Source organism: Sphaerulina musiva (assembly GCF_000320565.1).
Source record: "Sphaerulina musiva SO2202 unplaced genomic scaffold SEPMUscaffold_6, whole genome shotgun sequence".
In the NCBI taxonomy this organism is placed as follows: domain Eukaryota; kingdom Fungi; phylum Ascomycota; class Dothideomycetes; order Mycosphaerellales; family Mycosphaerellaceae; genus Sphaerulina; species Sphaerulina musiva.
The window spans coordinates 20,924-38,446 of NW_016017388.1; the positions used below are offsets into that span (position 1 = coordinate 20,924).

At 48.9% G+C, this 17,523-nt stretch overlaps 5 protein-coding genes across 5 annotated transcripts; 2 read left to right on the forward strand and 3 right to left on the reverse strand.

Moving 5' to 3' along the window:
- Positions 1–1,735: 1,735 nt before the first annotated feature.
- SEPMUDRAFT_149549 (kinase-like protein) lies at positions 1,736–3,976 on the reverse strand. Its single transcript, XM_016905624.1, has 5 exons — positions 3,423–3,976; positions 3,159–3,370; positions 2,920–3,098; positions 2,268–2,865; positions 1,736–2,202 (listed from the first exon to the last, which is right to left on the reverse strand). Exons 1-5 carry the CDS (start codon positions 3,855–3,857, stop codon positions 1,929–1,931), a joined length of 1,698 nt encoding a protein of 565 aa, XP_016759724.1. The 5' UTR covers positions 3,858–3,976; the 3' UTR covers positions 1,736–1,928.
- Positions 3,977–4,179: 203 nt separating this feature from the next.
- Positions 4,180–4,891, forward strand: SEPMUDRAFT_133632 (uncharacterized protein). Its single transcript, XM_016902572.1, has 2 exons — positions 4,180–4,261; positions 4,310–4,891. Exon 2 carries the CDS (start codon positions 4,315–4,317, stop codon positions 4,756–4,758), a length of 444 nt encoding a protein of 147 aa, XP_016759725.1. The 5' UTR covers positions 4,180–4,261; positions 4,310–4,314; the 3' UTR covers positions 4,759–4,891.
- A 137-nt stretch (positions 4,892–5,028) lies between these two features.
- Positions 5,029–6,289, forward strand: SEPMUDRAFT_108471 (NAD binding Rossmann fold oxidoreductase; the record flags this gene model as incomplete). Its single annotated transcript, XM_016900740.1, has 2 exons — positions 5,029–5,163; positions 5,246–6,289. 2 exons carry the CDS (start codon positions 5,029–5,031, stop codon positions 6,287–6,289), a joined length of 1,179 nt encoding a protein of 392 aa, XP_016759726.1.
- A 55-nt stretch (positions 6,290–6,344) lies between these two features.
- Positions 6,345–8,421, reverse strand: SEPMUDRAFT_149551 (uncharacterized protein). Its single transcript, XM_016905625.1, has one exon. It carries the CDS (start codon positions 8,376–8,378, stop codon positions 6,516–6,518), a length of 1,863 nt encoding a protein of 620 aa, XP_016759727.1. The 5' UTR covers positions 8,379–8,421; the 3' UTR covers positions 6,345–6,515.
- Positions 8,422–9,145: 724 nt separating this feature from the next.
- SEPMUDRAFT_117590 (uncharacterized protein) lies at positions 9,146–10,321 on the reverse strand (the record flags this gene model as incomplete). The annotated part of the gene is made up of 1 exon (XM_016901350.1): positions 9,146–10,321. One exon carries the CDS (start codon positions 10,319–10,321, stop codon positions 9,146–9,148), a length of 1,176 nt encoding a protein of 391 aa, XP_016759728.1.
- Between the last annotated feature and the right edge of the window lie 7,202 nt (positions 10,322–17,523).

A 17,523-nucleotide genomic window follows, 5' to 3' on the forward strand; every position in this document is an offset into this window, starting at 1 on the left:
TAAAGAAGTAGACTAGAAAGAGTACAATACTTCCTCCCGACGAGTAAGTAAAGATTAATAAAGCCGACTAGTTTCTCGAACTTAGCGATATCGACTCTAAGGAACGATTGATATTCTAGAAAGAAGACTAGATTAAGTAGGAATAGGAGTATCTATCTGTTAGCGAGGAGTACGACAAAGGGGTTAGCGGCCTTAGCAATTATTATCTTCCCTCTAAATTAGTTCTTAATCTATTCTCGACTCTATAGATAGAGGAAGCGAGGGCTAAGTCTATTAGTACCTTTGCTATCTAGGCATCCTCTTCTACTTTTTCGATAGCCTATAATTAATAGCGCTCTTCTATTTACTACTTCTAGGACAAGATTGTTATCCTTAAGAACCTAGATATACTAAATAAGAAGGGTATAAAAGAGGTCTTGAAAATCGTTAGTAGCGAGATAATAAAGGTAAATATCTGCCGACTATATTTGCCGACTATAGAAACTAATTATAATTTTAGATTTGTATTAAAGAAGTCCGAATGCTATTACTATATAAGATCTTCTCGCCTATTAAGCGAGCCCTTTGCCGGAATATCCTATTGTAGGATACTAAAGCTTAAGCCTACTATAGAGAGCGATTGCTAGGCCCTTCTTAGCTTATTCCCCCTACCTACGACTATATAGCTAATAGCTTTTTGCCTTTAAAGACAATAAAGGAGAATAAGCATCTCGCGAAGATAGCGTACAAGATATATAAGAAAGAGAACTCTCTTATAAAGGAACAGACAATATAGCTAGTAGTAATAGATAGTCTTATCTATTGTGTCTTAGAGTCGAGAGTAGAAAAATTAGGCTATAGTCGAGACTTAAAGTCGCCCTTATAGTAGAAGTAACTCGCGTTCCTAAAGAGTATTATTTTAGAGTAGCGAATATAGTCGAAAGTTACCTTATATCTATTAAGGGTACGATACTACTATTCGAGCTTATATACCTTCTACTTAGGAAGATCTATATAAGCAATATAGTTTAACTTATAGATAACTTCTATATCGGCCTAAGATTTATAACTAATAAGAGTATCTAAGATTAGGCTAAGACTATCTAACTAGACTATAGTAGGAAAGCGATATAGGATTAGGCTATATATATTAGAGTAGCCTAATAGACTAGATAGTAGAGTAGTTAGTATCCGGTATACCTATAACCTCTATAATCTACTAAAGGGTCTCTATTTTCGGATTCTCTATTTCTCCGGTTTCTATATTAGTAACGGCTATAAACTAATAGAGGATCGTATATCGTACGCCCTACGAAGGTAGTATACTATAAGGAATATAGGGGTTAGTAATATAGATACTATATTGCTAGACCGGAGTTAGCTACTAATCTAGACCTATCTTCTTTCTTAGTTTAGATCTAAGCTCCTTATCTATAATATTATAGATCCGGCTATTCTATAAGCGACCGGCGGCGCGGCTTACCTCTATCTACTTACGAAACGTCTCTTTATAGTATATTCTCTAAATAAGTATAGTATAGTCCTTATAACTTAGAAGAGATAGAGAGAAGAGACGAAAGACCTACGTATATATATACGTATATATATATTAGCCGATACTATACTACTAACAGGTAGTCCTATAGGATATATTAGTTTCTAGATAGAGTAGGTCTACTAGAATAGTTCCGGAATAGAGCGTCTAACGTTTATTTAAATTAAATTAGATATATTCCTTATAATAAATCGCTAGAGGATCGCTAGACCTCGATTCTTACTATAGCCTACTCTATCTATATTGCTAGAAGGTCGCTAGAGATCGTTCGTCTAGATAGAAATAGTTCTCGCTAGGCTCCGGACTTTTAAACTAGACTTCTCCGGTCCAAATTGTAGTAGCTAGGTACGAAAAACTCGCGACCGAAGAGGTGTACTTTGATACGACAGAAGTCTCATCTTGTAGCCCACCTCGTCGCACGCTCGAATCGATCTTTCTCATCGTCGCTCAAGACCTCGAGGCCTTGTTCGCGGAGCTGGCGAAACATCTCGAGCGCTTGCTCGTAGTCTTCGTTCGCGACATAGCCCTCACGCGTCACTAGGTCCGAGATGGATTCCCAAAAATCTGCTGTCTCGTTGAACCCTTCTCCTTCCTCTCGGTGGGCGGCGAGCTCGTCCTGGCTGAATTTGAATGGGCATTCCTCGTCTTGACGGAATAGATGCCAGTTGCTAAGATTGTGTCTTGTCAGCATGGAAATGCCCTCGATAGGTATCTGCGCAGCTGTTACACATACCGTTGAATTCGGATGAGAACTTCGCGGAAGGCCACCGGTCCACTTTCCCAAGTGTTGACGGCGAAGGCAATAGCATCTCGGATCATCTGTCGCTGCGGGAGGGTCCAGATTTGTTTGAGTGCTGGGTTATGACTTTTCAGCGGTGTCTCGAAACTCCAGAGGAGGAGAGACTTCTCTACCTGCGCACATAGCCTGTCTTTCTCTTCTTTGTCGGTCATACTTGGATAATCAGGAGGAAGCCTGAGCATGGATTCGCCTTGGAAGGCCAGAATGCGCGGCCGCAAGTTGTGCAGGAGGAGTGGTCCTACCCAGCAGTCTTGCCAGTCGATAATGGCCGTAATCTTGTTTCCCTCGACGAAGATGTTTGGGGCGTGCAGATCCCAATGCCATATCGTAGGTCTCACGAGCGGTCGGTCGTCGGTTGGCAGAAGACCATCCGCGATTGCTACAAGCTTCTGCTGTAGCGCGATGAGGTCGCTTGGTGCAGGGTTTGGCCCGAATCCATAGACCTGACGTCGTGTCTTGGGGTCTGCGAAGTCGCTCAGCCACCGAATCTCTCTGGTCGCGATGGCTTTGACATAGTCTGCAGGAGTGGACCCTATCCTGATATCAGTATATGTTCCATCTCCGGATTGTGATTAGGTAGGCTGACAAGGACCCCGAACGGCATCGATCTCTCTTCGCTCCGCGTGCCAAAAGCTGCTCTCAGTAACGGGTCCAATCACGTATCGATCATTCGCATCTTGCAACTCTTGACAGGTCAGATCGCCACTAATACCAGCAGCTTCACAGCCTGGGATAGATGAGTCTGAGAAGTAGAGACTTCCATACCTGCCCGGACCGTTAGCAGATGAGATGGCGACTTTCGTGCAGTGGATGAAGAACACTTGCCGTGTAAACGATACTGATAGCAATTTCTTCGAAATCGACACCAGCTCATCTACGATGTTAGACTTGGGTCTCAGATCCAATGATTCCCACGTCTTGCGGAGCGGAGTACCAGAAGCTTCTTCCATCAAGATATATTCTGTGCCGACAGCGTTGTCCGACTGTGCATCCCATGCCAGCACTCGAGGCACGGGAATTTTCAGAACATTCGCTGCCTGTCTGTAACTCAGCTTCAGCCGTCATATCGTGAGTCGGGGACGAACTTACAAAGTCCATCGTAGCAACCTCAGACGCAACCTCGTGGAGCAGCGAACCGTGATTCGGGTACGGGATCCGCGCGATGACTGTCTTCTGGTTGTCCATAGTCAGACGAAAGATCCTGTTAGAGCCGCCCTCCGCCATCTTGCGCATCGACACGCATCGCTGCGCACCCACGCTGTCCGCAGCGAGCGTCTTCAGCGCCAACACGTCGAATTTCCTATAGCGCTCTTGCATTCGCGGCGCCTCATCCCACAGCCATCGGCCGGATGTGAAGCGAAAATATTCTTCATCTTTGGCGCAGTCTTGTTCGGCCAACGGTGCCTGCGAGCAGTATGCGCGACTGGGCGTCTTGGATATACGAATTGTTGGCCGCAGGGCGCGCAAAGCGCATCGCGACCTAGACGCCGTAATCACCTTCCAAGGCGATATCAACAACAGCATCTCGAAGTTGGTCGAAGTGAAAATTCACTGTATCTAGGATGCAACTGAATTGCCATTCCCGCGGATCTGCAACAGGAAGATGTTCATTGTGTTCGGGCGCTTGGAACTGCTTCCAAGAGATTGAGATGGGGTCGATGTCCACAGATTCATTTGTCGTGTATCAGTGAACAGGGTAGAATGCGAGTTGCGCCGTTGCGGCACAGTAAGGTACTATAGGTACATGTAGGCTTCTTGGCAAAGAATAATTGGATAATGTGCACTCCGGAGACATGCACTCGTCTCAGCCTTCTGCGTGGAATATATTATTGAGGGTTAGAACGCGAGCCCCTCTTGTGAAGCGCTCGTTCTTCCAGTATACAACACGAAATCTATCCAACCACGACAGAAAGTAGCACGACTACAAGGTAACTATCTTTCGTCGACAAACCCGATCTGAAGCTGATCGCTTGTAGTCGAAATGGCCTATGTCCTCTCTATCGCTGTCGACGGACCCGGGACGGATCCCAACCACCGATCACACTGGGCTTTCGCAATTCACAAGCGCGGTGTAGGGAGAGGAGATGTCATGCATGTCGCTCTGCTGGACTTGGAGAGGTTGATCTATCAATTTGATAGCCGAAAGGATGTTGAATTTCGAAGTCCAGGGTCTGAAGGCTCATTCGAGGTCGGCTACTTGACACGAGAGCATATGAGGCAAGCCGTCGAGATCATCAGCAGAGAGCCAGCACCAAGGGATGGTGTACAGAAATGTCAGGACTGGATATTGAGTGCCGTTATTTCGCTAGAGGCAGAGGAGATTGTGCCTCCTGGGACATCAGACTTGATATCCAAATTGGTTGGGCAGCCTGCGGTTGTGGTAGCACAAGCGGTCGGCGAGAGATGGACAATGACTGACGAGTAGTAATTGTCGTTATACACGGACACGACGTGACTGTACCAAAGGAGCCCGTCAGGTTGCTAAGAGAGAAGGACGAAGATGTATTTTCTAGGAGGTAGCATAAATAATATTCAAAATAAAGCACCGGAGAATAATACTGCCGAAAGCTAGCCCCGCGTCAGTCTCAACATCTATACCTACCTATGAACTCCACTACAACAACCTCATATTCAACCAATTGATTCCGATATCGAGAGCGACTGATGAACCAAAGTCCGATCTAGCAAGTACAGTATGAGCATACCAGACAAAAGGCTTCGAGTGGGCATCATCGGTGCAGGAGAAGTAGCCCAGGTGATTCACTTGCCTGTGTTGGCCTTACTCAGCTACCTCTTCACCACTACCATCATTTGTGACATATCGGAACAAGTACATCTTGCACACCTCCTCCTCCTCCTCCTCCTCTCCAACCCGTTTAAGCAAAGAAAGGGCTAACCACAACAATCAACAGAATGCAAAACACTGCTCCGAAAAATTCCACATCGCAAAATTCACCACAAATGCCCACGATGTCTTCACCAACCCCAACGTCGACATAATCTTCATCCTCACCTCGGACGAATTCCACGAAGAATACACCATCCTATCTCTCCAAGCCGGCAAAAATGTCATGGTAGAAAAACCTCTAACTCTCTCCCTTCCATCCGCTCAACGCATCCTCACCGCCGAACAACACGCCCCCAACGGCGCGAGGGTATTCGTGGGATATATGCGAAGATATGCACCATCATACACGCAAACGTTCAAACGTGAAATCGCCTCCATTCCTCGAATTTGTTATGCCCGCGTGAGAGATTTCAGCGGACCAAATTCCAAATTCGTCAATGAGTCGGGCACTTTTCAAGTCAAAGATAGCCCAGATATTCCCAGCACAGCGGGTCGAGAACGTCAGATGCGATTAGAAAGACTGTTTCAAGAAGCTTTTCCAGACGTGGAAGGACCTCTTCATCTGACTCGACAGCATGAGCAATATTGTCGTTTTCTGGGCAGTTTGGGATCACATGATATTTCTCTGCTGCGTGAGACGTTGGGGAGTCCCGAGTCTGTGGAGGGTGTTTCTGTGAACGAACCGTTTTACTCGGCGATTTTTAATTACAAAAACAAGTCTTCCTCCTCCTCCTCCTCCTCCTCCTCTTCTTCCTCCGACTCCGCCGGCGAGCCCTTTTCCGTCACCTATGAATCGGGCATCGATGCGGTTCCGCGCTTTGACGCCCACTTGGCCGTGTATGGAGAGAAGAAGCGGGTGCACATCCAGTATGATTCGCCATATATCAAGGGACTGCCCATCAAAGTTGTCGTGGAAGAGGTCAATGAGGCAGGAGAGTTTCAGACGCGAGAAATATTGGGCTCGTATCAGGATGCATACACTACCGAGCTACAGGAGGTCTACGCTGCTTTTGCCGAAGGCAAGCCCATCAAGACTACGGTGGAGGATGCCATGCAGGATATTGCCATTTTCGATTCCATGTACAAGGCGTGGAGCAAGAGCCATTAATCAGGACGAGCACCAAAATTGATACATTGGCTCTCTCTCTCTCTCTCTCTCTCTTCTCTCTCTCTCTGTCTCGAAGTTCAAACACTCAACATGCTTCTGATCAGGTACATACAGGTGAAGCTGTAAACACTGCGATGGCTTCTATCAGGACTCTAGGTCTGTAAGAAAACGGCGCCCTCTCGTTGCTAACAATAAGACCCAGGTCAAATTTTCAGGTTCAATGTTCCTACAATTCCCTCAAAACTTCCCCTGCTTGTCCCATCAGAAACTGCGGTACTGTACTCCAGAGGACACCCTTAAACACAGCTTCTCCTTGACCTTCGACCCACTGCCCAGCCTTCTTTAACTTCCGCTTCCATAACTCTTTCTGCTCCGTAGCGAGGTCATCCCAATGCTTTGCATCAGTACTCTCGTGAGCCAAGTAAGCCTCCTTGTCGGGATGCACGGCAAAGCCGACATCTTCGTGGTCGTCAGAAGGAGAATGAACAATAACCACACCCGGGCTGGCGTCTTCCGGTGAAGCGGCTTGTGCTAGAAGTGCATCTTTCAGATTGGTCACTGGTGAAGGGACAGCAATACTGGGAGTGGTGATGTCGGCCGATGGATGTGTACCGCCGGTGGAGACCCTGTTGGGTACAATGTTCAAGGAAGATTCGGCGGACAGAAAGGATTGGAGGAGAATAGCTACGACGAGGCCGATAAAGATGAATAGACCGTATTTGAGCCAGGTCCAGAAGAGTTCATCAGTAGGATGACTGAGCACGTATCTGGAGTTTTTGTTGCTTTTCTCGAGCAGTTGTAATGGAAATGTCTCGATCACGAGTGTGTTGCCGAAGCTGACCGAAGCGAGTCGGGCGTACTGTGGTCCCGGATCGGCTGTCCGCACGGGAGAGTGGAATGGCTGCCAGCAAATCTTTGTAATGCCCTGTGCATGAACATTTCGGAGCGTCATGAAGCAACGAATGGACGAGAAGGTGTCGGTGACTGCCTGGTAGTTCACAGTCAGTACTTCAATACTCCTGTCCTGGCCAGAAACAGCAAGCATGAACTGCTGGTTGCCGTTCGTATCAGTGTCTAGAGGGCCAACATCGAGACTGGTGGCCTGCTTGATGTGGCTTGGCAAGGTCTCCGTCTGCATGACTAGAGCAGGACCCGTCGGATAGAGGTGATACAGCCGCAGCTCAGCTCCACTCTTATTTGGCTTATTGACGAGAGCAATGAGGTTTTCCGAATTGAGGAAGCGTAGAGCCTTGAATTTGGGGCGGCTTCCTTTGGCTTGGTAGTTGTCGCCTCCAGCCATCTGAAACGTTCGCCGGGGTCCATTCGGCCTCTTGTCTACCTTCTTGCTGGCAAAGTCGTACTTGTACGTCTGCTCGTAGATGTTATGCTCGTCGCAGTATGCCAGACTGAAGAGATCATCGTCGCCGATTCGTGCAATGTCCAGATCTGCCGCTTCCTGCTTCTCCGGTAGCTCTATCCGCGTGATGATGTGCTGGTCGTCCGGTATGGCTGCAGTGGCATCAAATACAATGACCTCAGACTGCTGTGCAAAGCCCGAGGCAATGGCACCGATTCGCTTGCTCGGAGTGTCCCTCTTGCCCACGGGAGACAGGCGTAGCAGTCGTTGGTATGTCTCCTTCTTCGGTGCTGACGAGGGCTTGAATAGCGATCTCTTGCCCAACAGCTTGATTTCGCCCTTCTCGCCGCTGCTCTCGGCTGTCTTCTGCTTCTTACGCGGCGGATAACGAATGTCAAAGGCGCGGAAGTGCTCATTCTTGTTGTCGTTCTGCGCCGCCTGGGACGAGTTGATGCCGGCCAGCGTGATCAGGCCATCTTTGGTAGCCAGGTTGGCTAGCGACTGGATCGAATCCTCATCGCGCGACAGATCGAGCTCGGCGACGGGTTCGACGACAGCGCGGTTGTTGACGTCGAGGAGGGAGATGCGATTGGGCACTCCGCTGCGTCCCTCTCCGCCGCCGCCAGCAACAATCAGGAATCCGCGGGTGTAGGGGTCGAATTCGGCGGCATAGATGGGATAGTCGAGCGTGTGTTTGGCGTAGGACACGTCGGAGTTGGTGAAACTAGGCATGTTCTCTTCCCTTCGTCCCCCGTGATGTATGATTGTATACCAGAGCGTGGATGCTGTACAACACGACCTTTGGACTCCATACTGTCAGCCAGTGCAAGTGCATAACGTAGACATAGCATGGACCCGGCAGCGACGCTAAGCCAGGACCGGACCTTTCCCTACCGAGCCGAGGCTCAAACATCCCACATACCTTACCTACCACCTCCCTTACCCAAACCTCGCCATACCATCCCATCATACGACATGGATTCAATTATGCACATGGACCTGAACAGCCTTATTATTTTATAGGTGGACATGGTCGCAGCGTGGTCTCGTATTGCAACGGGCTGATACCTACAAGCACAGGCATTTCTGCTGCGAGATGGCAATGAAACGCTCAACTTCCTCCCAGGTCATACTCGCCGTCGCCCTCGCCGCCTCTCACTTGATGTCCGGAAGAATGCAAACAAAGGGGCTCAGACGGACTATACCGACCTACAGCCTCGATCAGAGCCATACGTAGCTCCGAGGCTACTGCACTGCATCGATCATCTAACTGTCATACTCAGCATCCTGGCAATTGTTGATACTTGTCGAAGATTATGCCGAACAGAATCTTTCCGTCTCTGCTACCGAAGATAACAGGGGAAGGCATGGGAAGGGAAGGCCACTAACACAAAGAGCGAGAGCAGTATAAAGACATGTCTAAATTATACCGTACGTACGTACACCCGAAACAGCCAACAACAACATACCTATACACCCCAAACCGCGAAAAGAAATCTCTAGAATCTCGTACTCCGCAGAGTCTGTGGTGGACCCCAGGCCCACGCTGGAAGCTTCTGCCGAGGCGAAACTGCCTTGACCACGCGGTACTTTCCTCTCCGCGGACCGTTGTTGATGCGAGATCGGGTTGATGAAGAATTATTGTTGCCACGAGGCTGGTAACCCACTTTCCTAACGGCATTCTGTCGGGAAAGTCCTCCAGTCTTTCTACTACTCGACGTTTTCGGAGGTTCCTGCAGCGTCTCGTCATCATCATCATCCGCCATGAAAGATCGGTTCTGGGCCAGGTGCCGGCGTTCAAAATCAAAGGGCTTGATCTGAGGAGCGTTCGGGTTGCGGACGGTGAAGTTGTCATCGCGCATTTCCGGCAAGTATTCGACTCGGAGAGGTCTGTACGGCTCCTGGGCTTCGTCCTCTGCTTCATCGAGGATATTCTGCTCCCACTGGTTGCCAAACTGGATACACTCTGAGGCAGAGGTCCACTCATCACGGAGGCCAGGTGAAGCAGATTGAATGACAGCTGGAACGGGGATGGCAGCGTTGCTCGACAACCGAGGCGCTTGCGGGAGTGGTGGTAGTGGCTTTGATGTCGGTACGCTGATACGTTCCATAGGCACGTTCACAGCGAGACCAATTTGGGAAGTAACATCACTCTCAAATTCGGCTCTGACATCCGGTGGAAGTTCTCTCATGATGGCTTTGATGGCAGCTCTGCATATATTCTCGTCGTTTTTAAGTTCGATGTAGAAATCCCCTTCATGGATACCTGTCATGAGCTGAAGCCAATCGAAATGCTCTTGCGTGAACCACGCTGGCCACGGTTCTCCCTCGATAATGATGGTGGGCTCGCCACAGTGGCTGTCGAACCGCTCTTGCGAGTTGCGGCTGTACCATGGCGACGGTTCGAGGATTCCTTGTCTTTCAAATAATTTGAGATCTCGGGCAACGCAGTCTTTGTCGCCAAAATATCGCAAGTATCTCGTCACCAGACCTCGCATGGTCTGGCTCTGCGCAGCAGAGCGAGGAGCAGGTGGCGTGTCTGCAATAACGCGCAAGACGGCCTTACGCGCGGCTTGAAGGAGATTGTCACTCTTTTGAAAGATCCTCAATATCACTATAGGGTCGCAGCCCAATATCGCTGAGAGACCCTGTAGGGTATTATTGTCGAAAGGCATAATCGAGCTGGCTGTGTGAGTTGCTTTCCGATGAATGATGATAATGGAGCAATCGCTATGTGAGATGGACGGTGGGAACACAACGACATGATGTTATAGGTTCTCTTTGCTGTCGTCCGGATCCGGTGAGCTGGCTTTGATGCTTTGAAGAAGAAAGTCTACAGTGTAAAGTAAGGTAAGTGCACAAAGAAAACATGGCACACCAGGTCACATGACCCATATTCCCATAGTCATAGTTCTCCGGAGTTGGAAGGCAACCTGGAGTGCAGTTCAGTATGATTGTGATGCAATGTAGGCTCCGTTGCTGGCTGTTCCGGTTGCAGATTTGGATGTAGTCTTTGTTGGCCATCCGACCCTCAAGCTGGATTGTACACCTTCTACCGGACCTTTCATCCTGCTCGCTTCCTCTATGTTCCTGCTCTTGCCGTTCTTGTTTGACGTGCTTGGTGTACTCTGCTTGGTGTACTCTGCTTGGTGTACTCTGCTTGGTGTACTCTGCTTGGTGTACTCTGCTTGGTGTACTCTGCTTGGTTCTATTGGCTTTGTTTACAATTTGGTTTGAGGGTCTGTGTTCATAATCCTATCGTATCAATTGATTCCCAGTCTTTTGGGTCTTTGGGGCCGAAGACTCTCAGCTCTACCTCCCCTCCCTAGCAGCTACCCACCTCAGGTTTGTAGCCTCTCCTCGCTAGTCGAAGGACAATACGAGAATAGTACTTCCTATGATACCTAAGCTGTTAGCGTTCTAGTATAGCCTCACTATACATGGTTGCTACTCTGCTATAGAATATAACACGTTTGTAGAATAGATAACAAACCAGATTATAGTTATACTATACCTTATACCTTTACTCCCGCGTCTGCAGAGGCAGGTAAGCAGGAGTGCCGGACATATACAACGAACTGCAATAGTAGAAGAACACGTACCTATACAACCCTACCCTATATCGTTCGTGAACGGCGACAGGTCGCTAACGCTCTGACCTGTACGGTGTACCAATTGGTACAGTATCAGCATATGACTAGCCAATACATTATACGACAGTCAACACCACGACACTCAACAAGCCCAGTATGGTCGTCGTGGTGGGACACCACTTGGGACTTCGATGTGCACATCCATGCCAGACAATCCAGCCATCGAATTGACGTCAAAATTTGATGCCATGAGTCGAATACCTCCTACTGTCGATGATGTGAAGGGCACCAAGGCATCATCATCGTCATTATCATCATCATTATTAGGCCGTTTTGCATTGAGTGCCCAGAACCTGCAGATTTCCCTCCCGTCGTCATTCCCATGAGTCGGGGGAGTGTGGCTGTCCCGTATTGTCCGGCATTTCCTGCGTCAGTGTCTTGCAGATGGAGATCCAACCACGGGCGCTTTTCGCGTGTGATGAGTGGATATCACTGCGATTGAAGGGTGCTTTCGGGCAAGTATCATGAATCGTACGGGACGGGGGTACCTTGGGCCGAAAAGTTTGTCGCGGACTTTTGACCTTCGAGCCAGAAGTGTGCCGTCGGTCCGGCGGGTGTCGCCGCTGTCGCGACGGGAGGCCGATGATTTCGGGACGGAAGTGTCTGCTGATGAATAAGCACCTCAGTCATGGTGACCGGCATAAGACCGTGAGCTGTGAAGGCTGGAGATGGATGGGTCAGGTTGCCTTGCGAGATGATTATTGGGTTCCCCGGGGACCGTTCTGCCCGCAGGAAGTGTGTCGTGCCAACATGATGAATCTGGAAGTAGGCCAGGTATGTAGGTATGTAGTTCTCTTGGAGACCTGGATCAAGGATGGAACGTGGTTCATCACAGATGTATTGCGTGCGTGAGCGGTTTCACAGCACTGTTGGAACTTCCATGGTGGAGGACGGAGCCGAGTCAATTTGAGGGCTGTGGGAGGTGCATGGAAACGATCATCTGCTTAACTTTCAGATGTGCCAGGCCCACGTCCAGCCTTATCCCGATCGTGCTTGGCGGTCGGCATTTGCTGTGCGACGGGCTCGTTGACATAATGAGGTAGAGAGGAGGGGGCGGTCGGTTGCAACGTGCAGTCTGCTATAGCACAAGAGTTCTTCGTCGTCAATATCCTCTAGTAGTAGATTTTTGCAATTCATTGTCTGTCGTTGGTGTTGGCATGTCTAGGTGTAGGAGTGAGATGGTCTATTGTATTCTCGCGTAATGAGAAGGACTAAGCGAGCAGCGCCCAGGTAGGCTTGCCTCCTCATCTCTGCTGCATCTTCCCAGATTGCCTCGGACATATATATCCCATTTGACTTTGGAACCTGCGATCTCGCCGTAGGCCATTGATCATGATAGAAAATGTGCAGAAAGTCCACGACGCCGCAAAAGAATCGAACGGCACCTCAGTACACTTGTTCTGCTCCTTCTTTTGCTTCGTCTTCTCTCAAGTGCGCAGCGGTAGATACCATGATAGGCAGGTCGCAGTCATCGCTGCAAGCCCGCCTGCAAGGCATGTCTGAAAAAGGGAAATGCTGTACGTTGCTAGTATTTGCTTGCTAGGCGCGTCCCCCGACAGGTATACCGTCCACGGCGAACAGCAATTTAGTACTTATCCACTGCAACCAAGGAGCTCCTGCAGAAGTGGAGTATCTCTAAGTGGGCACACCTTCTGCGGTACATACAAGATGCCACGGTAGAAACTACATGTAGAAAGACGCCGTACCGCAGGCATGTGGCGATGAGAGTCGAGACGTGTAGCAGGAGAGGGGCGCTCGATAGAGAAAAATCTTGATGAGAGCTGCATCTCCAATAAGCTTTTGCATGGGCACTGAATGCTACTGTACTGTATGTGTATGTGAAACCACTCTGGTGCCGGATGCGACAGACTGATGCAGTACTGTACCTAGGTAGTGTGAGGAGTAGTAGAATACTCAGGTCTCGGCACCTGACGTGCAGACCACCAGAGGTGTGCTCGTATAGATCACACTGCTAGGGTGGTAGGTCAGGTAGGTCAGGTAGGTCAGGTAGGTAGGTACATGTGGTGATGGAGATGTTCTTTATGCACGACATGCTAACCGGAGAAGTGGGTGAGTGCGTGACGAATGCCAACTGGTACTTCGTCACTATGAGGAACCAGTTCCCAGAATGAAGAGATGAGGTCGAGAAAGGCTCTGCGCCCCAACCGCATTATAGGCACTGTATAATACATTAGTAGTGCGGTCAGGCTTCAGTACCCGGAGTGACATGAGACGAACAAGTGACGATCAAACCGCCAGCCCATGAGCTGAACCAATATATCGTGCATCCGCATTCCGCGACCCGAAGTGACAAGTCGAGTCTCGTGGGCAGCACATTGTTCGTGCAACCTCAACGCATCCTCTCTTTGGGTCGACATACGTCGTACTGCAGTCTCAGCCCCGAGAAGCGCTGCTGCTCAATACTTGGTCGCCGTCTGGCGGCGACTGTGCGGCGTATCCAAGCGCGCGGGCATTGCACAGATGACAATTGGAGATGGAACCACGGATCGAGGCGATGGATTCCGCTCTAGACGAATGCGAATGCTGCCAAGTGGAAGAGTGCGTCGCCAGCAATGGACACCACGGGCTTGATATTCGAGCGCGTTCCACGCCCGCCCTTTCCTTGTCTCGGACAGTATTAAATTGCAGACACGAGGCCCAGTTGCGTGGAGTACTCCAGTACATACGTAGGAGGTACTTGACACTACTGAAACGAGACTCGCGGGGACAACCGGGGCTACGTATACCTACCTACTAGCTACTGCTGCCAGCTGGAGCAACAAGTCTCATCACCGAAAGGGCTTCCGAAGTGATCCCGACATCGAGTGTGAGGAGGCATTTTTGATTTGATTTCTCTCTATTCGTGTGGCTGTGGCTGTCAGGACAGATGCCACGGCTATCGGGCTCTCGGAGAGGTGAGGGTGGCCTTGTTAGTGGTCGTTCTCCTCTCGATGATATCCCAGTCGAGTCCCAGGCCCAGCTGCCGCGTAACACTAGCCATTGACTAATACCTGTACCTACTACGCACGATCGCCATTGCGCTCCAAGCTGCGTCGCAGGGAAGAAGGAGAGGGGGGGGGTTAAGAGGTCTGTCTATCTTTCTGTCTGCCTGCCCGTCTTTTCCATCCGTCTGGTTCTGGCGCATCTAGCCGACGTGTTTGTTGGGACAGGTACTGCAAGCGTGCAATACTGCGAGAGGGCATGCGACATGTCATTTACATATGTAGTCCCATGTAGATGACGGGGTGTGTCTACGTAATGGAATACATAATAATAAAAGGCGTCCATGGGCATTGGGGCAGGAGGAAATGGGGGTATCGGTAATAGGTATGTAGCATGTCCACCGTCGACCCGCGGCCCAAGTTTGCGCTCTTAGCTAGAAGAGAATAGCGCTCTCGCTTGCACATGTCGGATGCAGGCTGGGTGGACAATGTTCCAGAAGACGCGTGAATTTGTGCCGCGTCCAGCACAATTCCAACAAGGATAGGCCTGGTGATTTTCTCTCTCGTTGCTCCCTCCACTGGCCTCCAGTCTCTCTAGTGTCTCTCCACTCCTCGAGCCTCTGTCCTGCTCCCCTTTCCTCTCCAGGCACTCCTATCCAGCCTGTCCTCACCTCTGCTCACCTCTGCTCTTGACTGACCCTCTTGTCTCGTCTCCGTCTCGTCTCGTCTGCGTCTCGTGACTCTCGTCTGCGTCTCGTCTCTTGTGAGAGTTCGGACTTTGGAGACAGCACGGAGCACAGACACACACGAACGCACGCACCGCCAGCTGGTGGAACCTGCCCTCGCTGTCTCACTGCTTCCTACATTTCCACGCCTCTACTCATCACATCCAGTCAGCCACTACGTCGTCGCGTGGCTATGCTGACGATGCGATGCGATGTGCGCGACAAGTCCGCCGACGAAGCGGAACCTCCGCTCCACTGTGCCTGACACTGGCTTGGCGGAAAAGGGAAATCTGGGCCGAGGCCGACGCCGCACGGGTGGCGCCCACTGTCCCTTTGCATTGGGGGCTTGGGGGGGGACTCGGGGACGGGCGGCAGAGGTCGAGGTGTGACACGGGCCAAATGATGCTGGGACGCTGCAGCAACACCAGTAGCAGCAACAAGTCAACAACAAGGTCAACAACAACAACCTGTAAGGCCTTGAATACTTCGCGCTAAATTATGGATAAGACAAAGTTGGCCATAATTCGAGCAATTTTGGAAAATCTCAATTATCGAGGCTCAATTATAGGCCTCCGAAGTATTCAATCTCAATTATAGCTCTTAGTATTTATCTTAACCTTATCCTCCGTTGCCTGTCTATTCTATCCGTCTGAAATAATACTACTATACTATTCGTATCTATCGTATACCCTTCAATCCTTAATATGTCGTAAGGAAAGAGTACCCTAATGCCTACATAAACAGTCGATAAACCCTATACTCAATCTACGCCGTCGTTACTACCGTCGCTACCGCTAAAACCTCGCCTAAAGAGAGTTAGGACAAAGGCGAGAAAGGCATCGAGCTACGATAAGGAGGATAGCGAATTAGAAAAGAAAGCGCGGAAGCCGCGTAGGCTAGTCTATCTATAGACAGACGAATAGATAGAGAGTATATTTATGTTCTTTAAGGACCTTCTCGAGGTATAGAATAATAACTAGGGCTTCTTAGAGTCCTATATCTTGGACTGCGCACTATTACTATACGCCGAGTATTAAGTTCAGGTTACTGCAAAGTAGGTTAGGAACAAATACGACTCGTTCCGGCCTATATAGAAGGAATAGAAGGCCTACCTCGGACGTACGAGTAGTTAGTAGGGCTAGCCGCCTTAGAACGAGAAAGATGTTGCAGATATATACTTTAAAGAGCATCCGGACAGCGTACGTTTTCGCGACAACCCTCCGCTATTCCTTAATAGCCTAGAGGTATTATTCGGCGACCGGCTAGCTTCTAGTAATAAAGCTAGGACAAGTCAACAGCTCGGTAAAGAGACTATCGAGGATACTAGGGTAGAGGCTAGATTAAGAGTATCTATCGAGGATAATATCGTTTCTAGAGACAAAGATTAAGAGCTTAGTAAGGATAAGTAGCTAGCGTCTGATACAGAGATAGTTCAGAGCTCTAAATTCTCGTCTCTAATAGCGCTAAGTTTACTAGGCTCGAGTCGTAGTCCTAGTTAAGGTCGTAGTATACGTAGTAGTAGTAAACGTCTATCGGAGGCTAGGTTATCCGTACCCTCTAAGAGGCAGAGGCTAGCAGATACAGTACGTTCTTATACGAAAGACTATACTATAGCTACTATCGAAGCGCTTAGAAGGCCAATTAAGCGGATAGTTACGACAATTAATGCTAGCCGTATAGCGGAGAAACAGCCTATAGCTACACTAATCGAGTTAGCTATTCGGAGGGTAATAAATCTCGAAGGAATCAAACGCCTTAGCTTTACAAAGCGTATATAGCTATAGGACCTTATCTCTAATAGCGATGCTATTGCTACAAGGGTTCTTAGCTATCCCGATAACGACCTCGAGGCAATATTGAAGTACCTACTAAAGAAAAGGGGTATAGTAGATATTGAGGAAGAGGCGGATAAACCAGACGACGTTAAAGTACTACTCTTATCGCCTATACCGACCGCTATTCAACAGCGTCAACAGATGCCTACCCCGGCTATCTATAGATCGAATATACTATACAGTACTCTACTTAAGCATCGAGTATTCCAATATTCGTAGACCCTACTATCGCTACTACCGCTATAAGATCTCGATGGTTACTATAGACAGGGAGGTTCGTAGTATTGGGACTAGCAGAGCTATAGGTATAGGTATAAGCGGAGGTAAAGTATATATATAGTTTTTACCTATACAGGACACCGACGATAGGTAGTATGCAGCGTTATTATATACAGACCCCTTGCCTATCCCTTACCTCTTCCTAGGATTATTTATTCGTAAGATAGTAGTATGTACTATAGGCTTTACAATCTATTATAAAGTATCTGTGAATGAATAGTAGTAATTCTCCTTAGCTTTCACGATCTCCTGTTATTCGAGGTGCTTAAGACCTAAGTATATCGATAGAGTAGGAGTATTCTAGTATAAGAGTGTAGTGTCTATTATATATATAATAGCTAACCTAGGTACCGATTCAATTCTTCTCTTCTATCTACTACCGCTATTGCTTTAACTACGCCTGTCTATCTCTAGGTATCAACAAAACAACCGTTAAAGTAGCT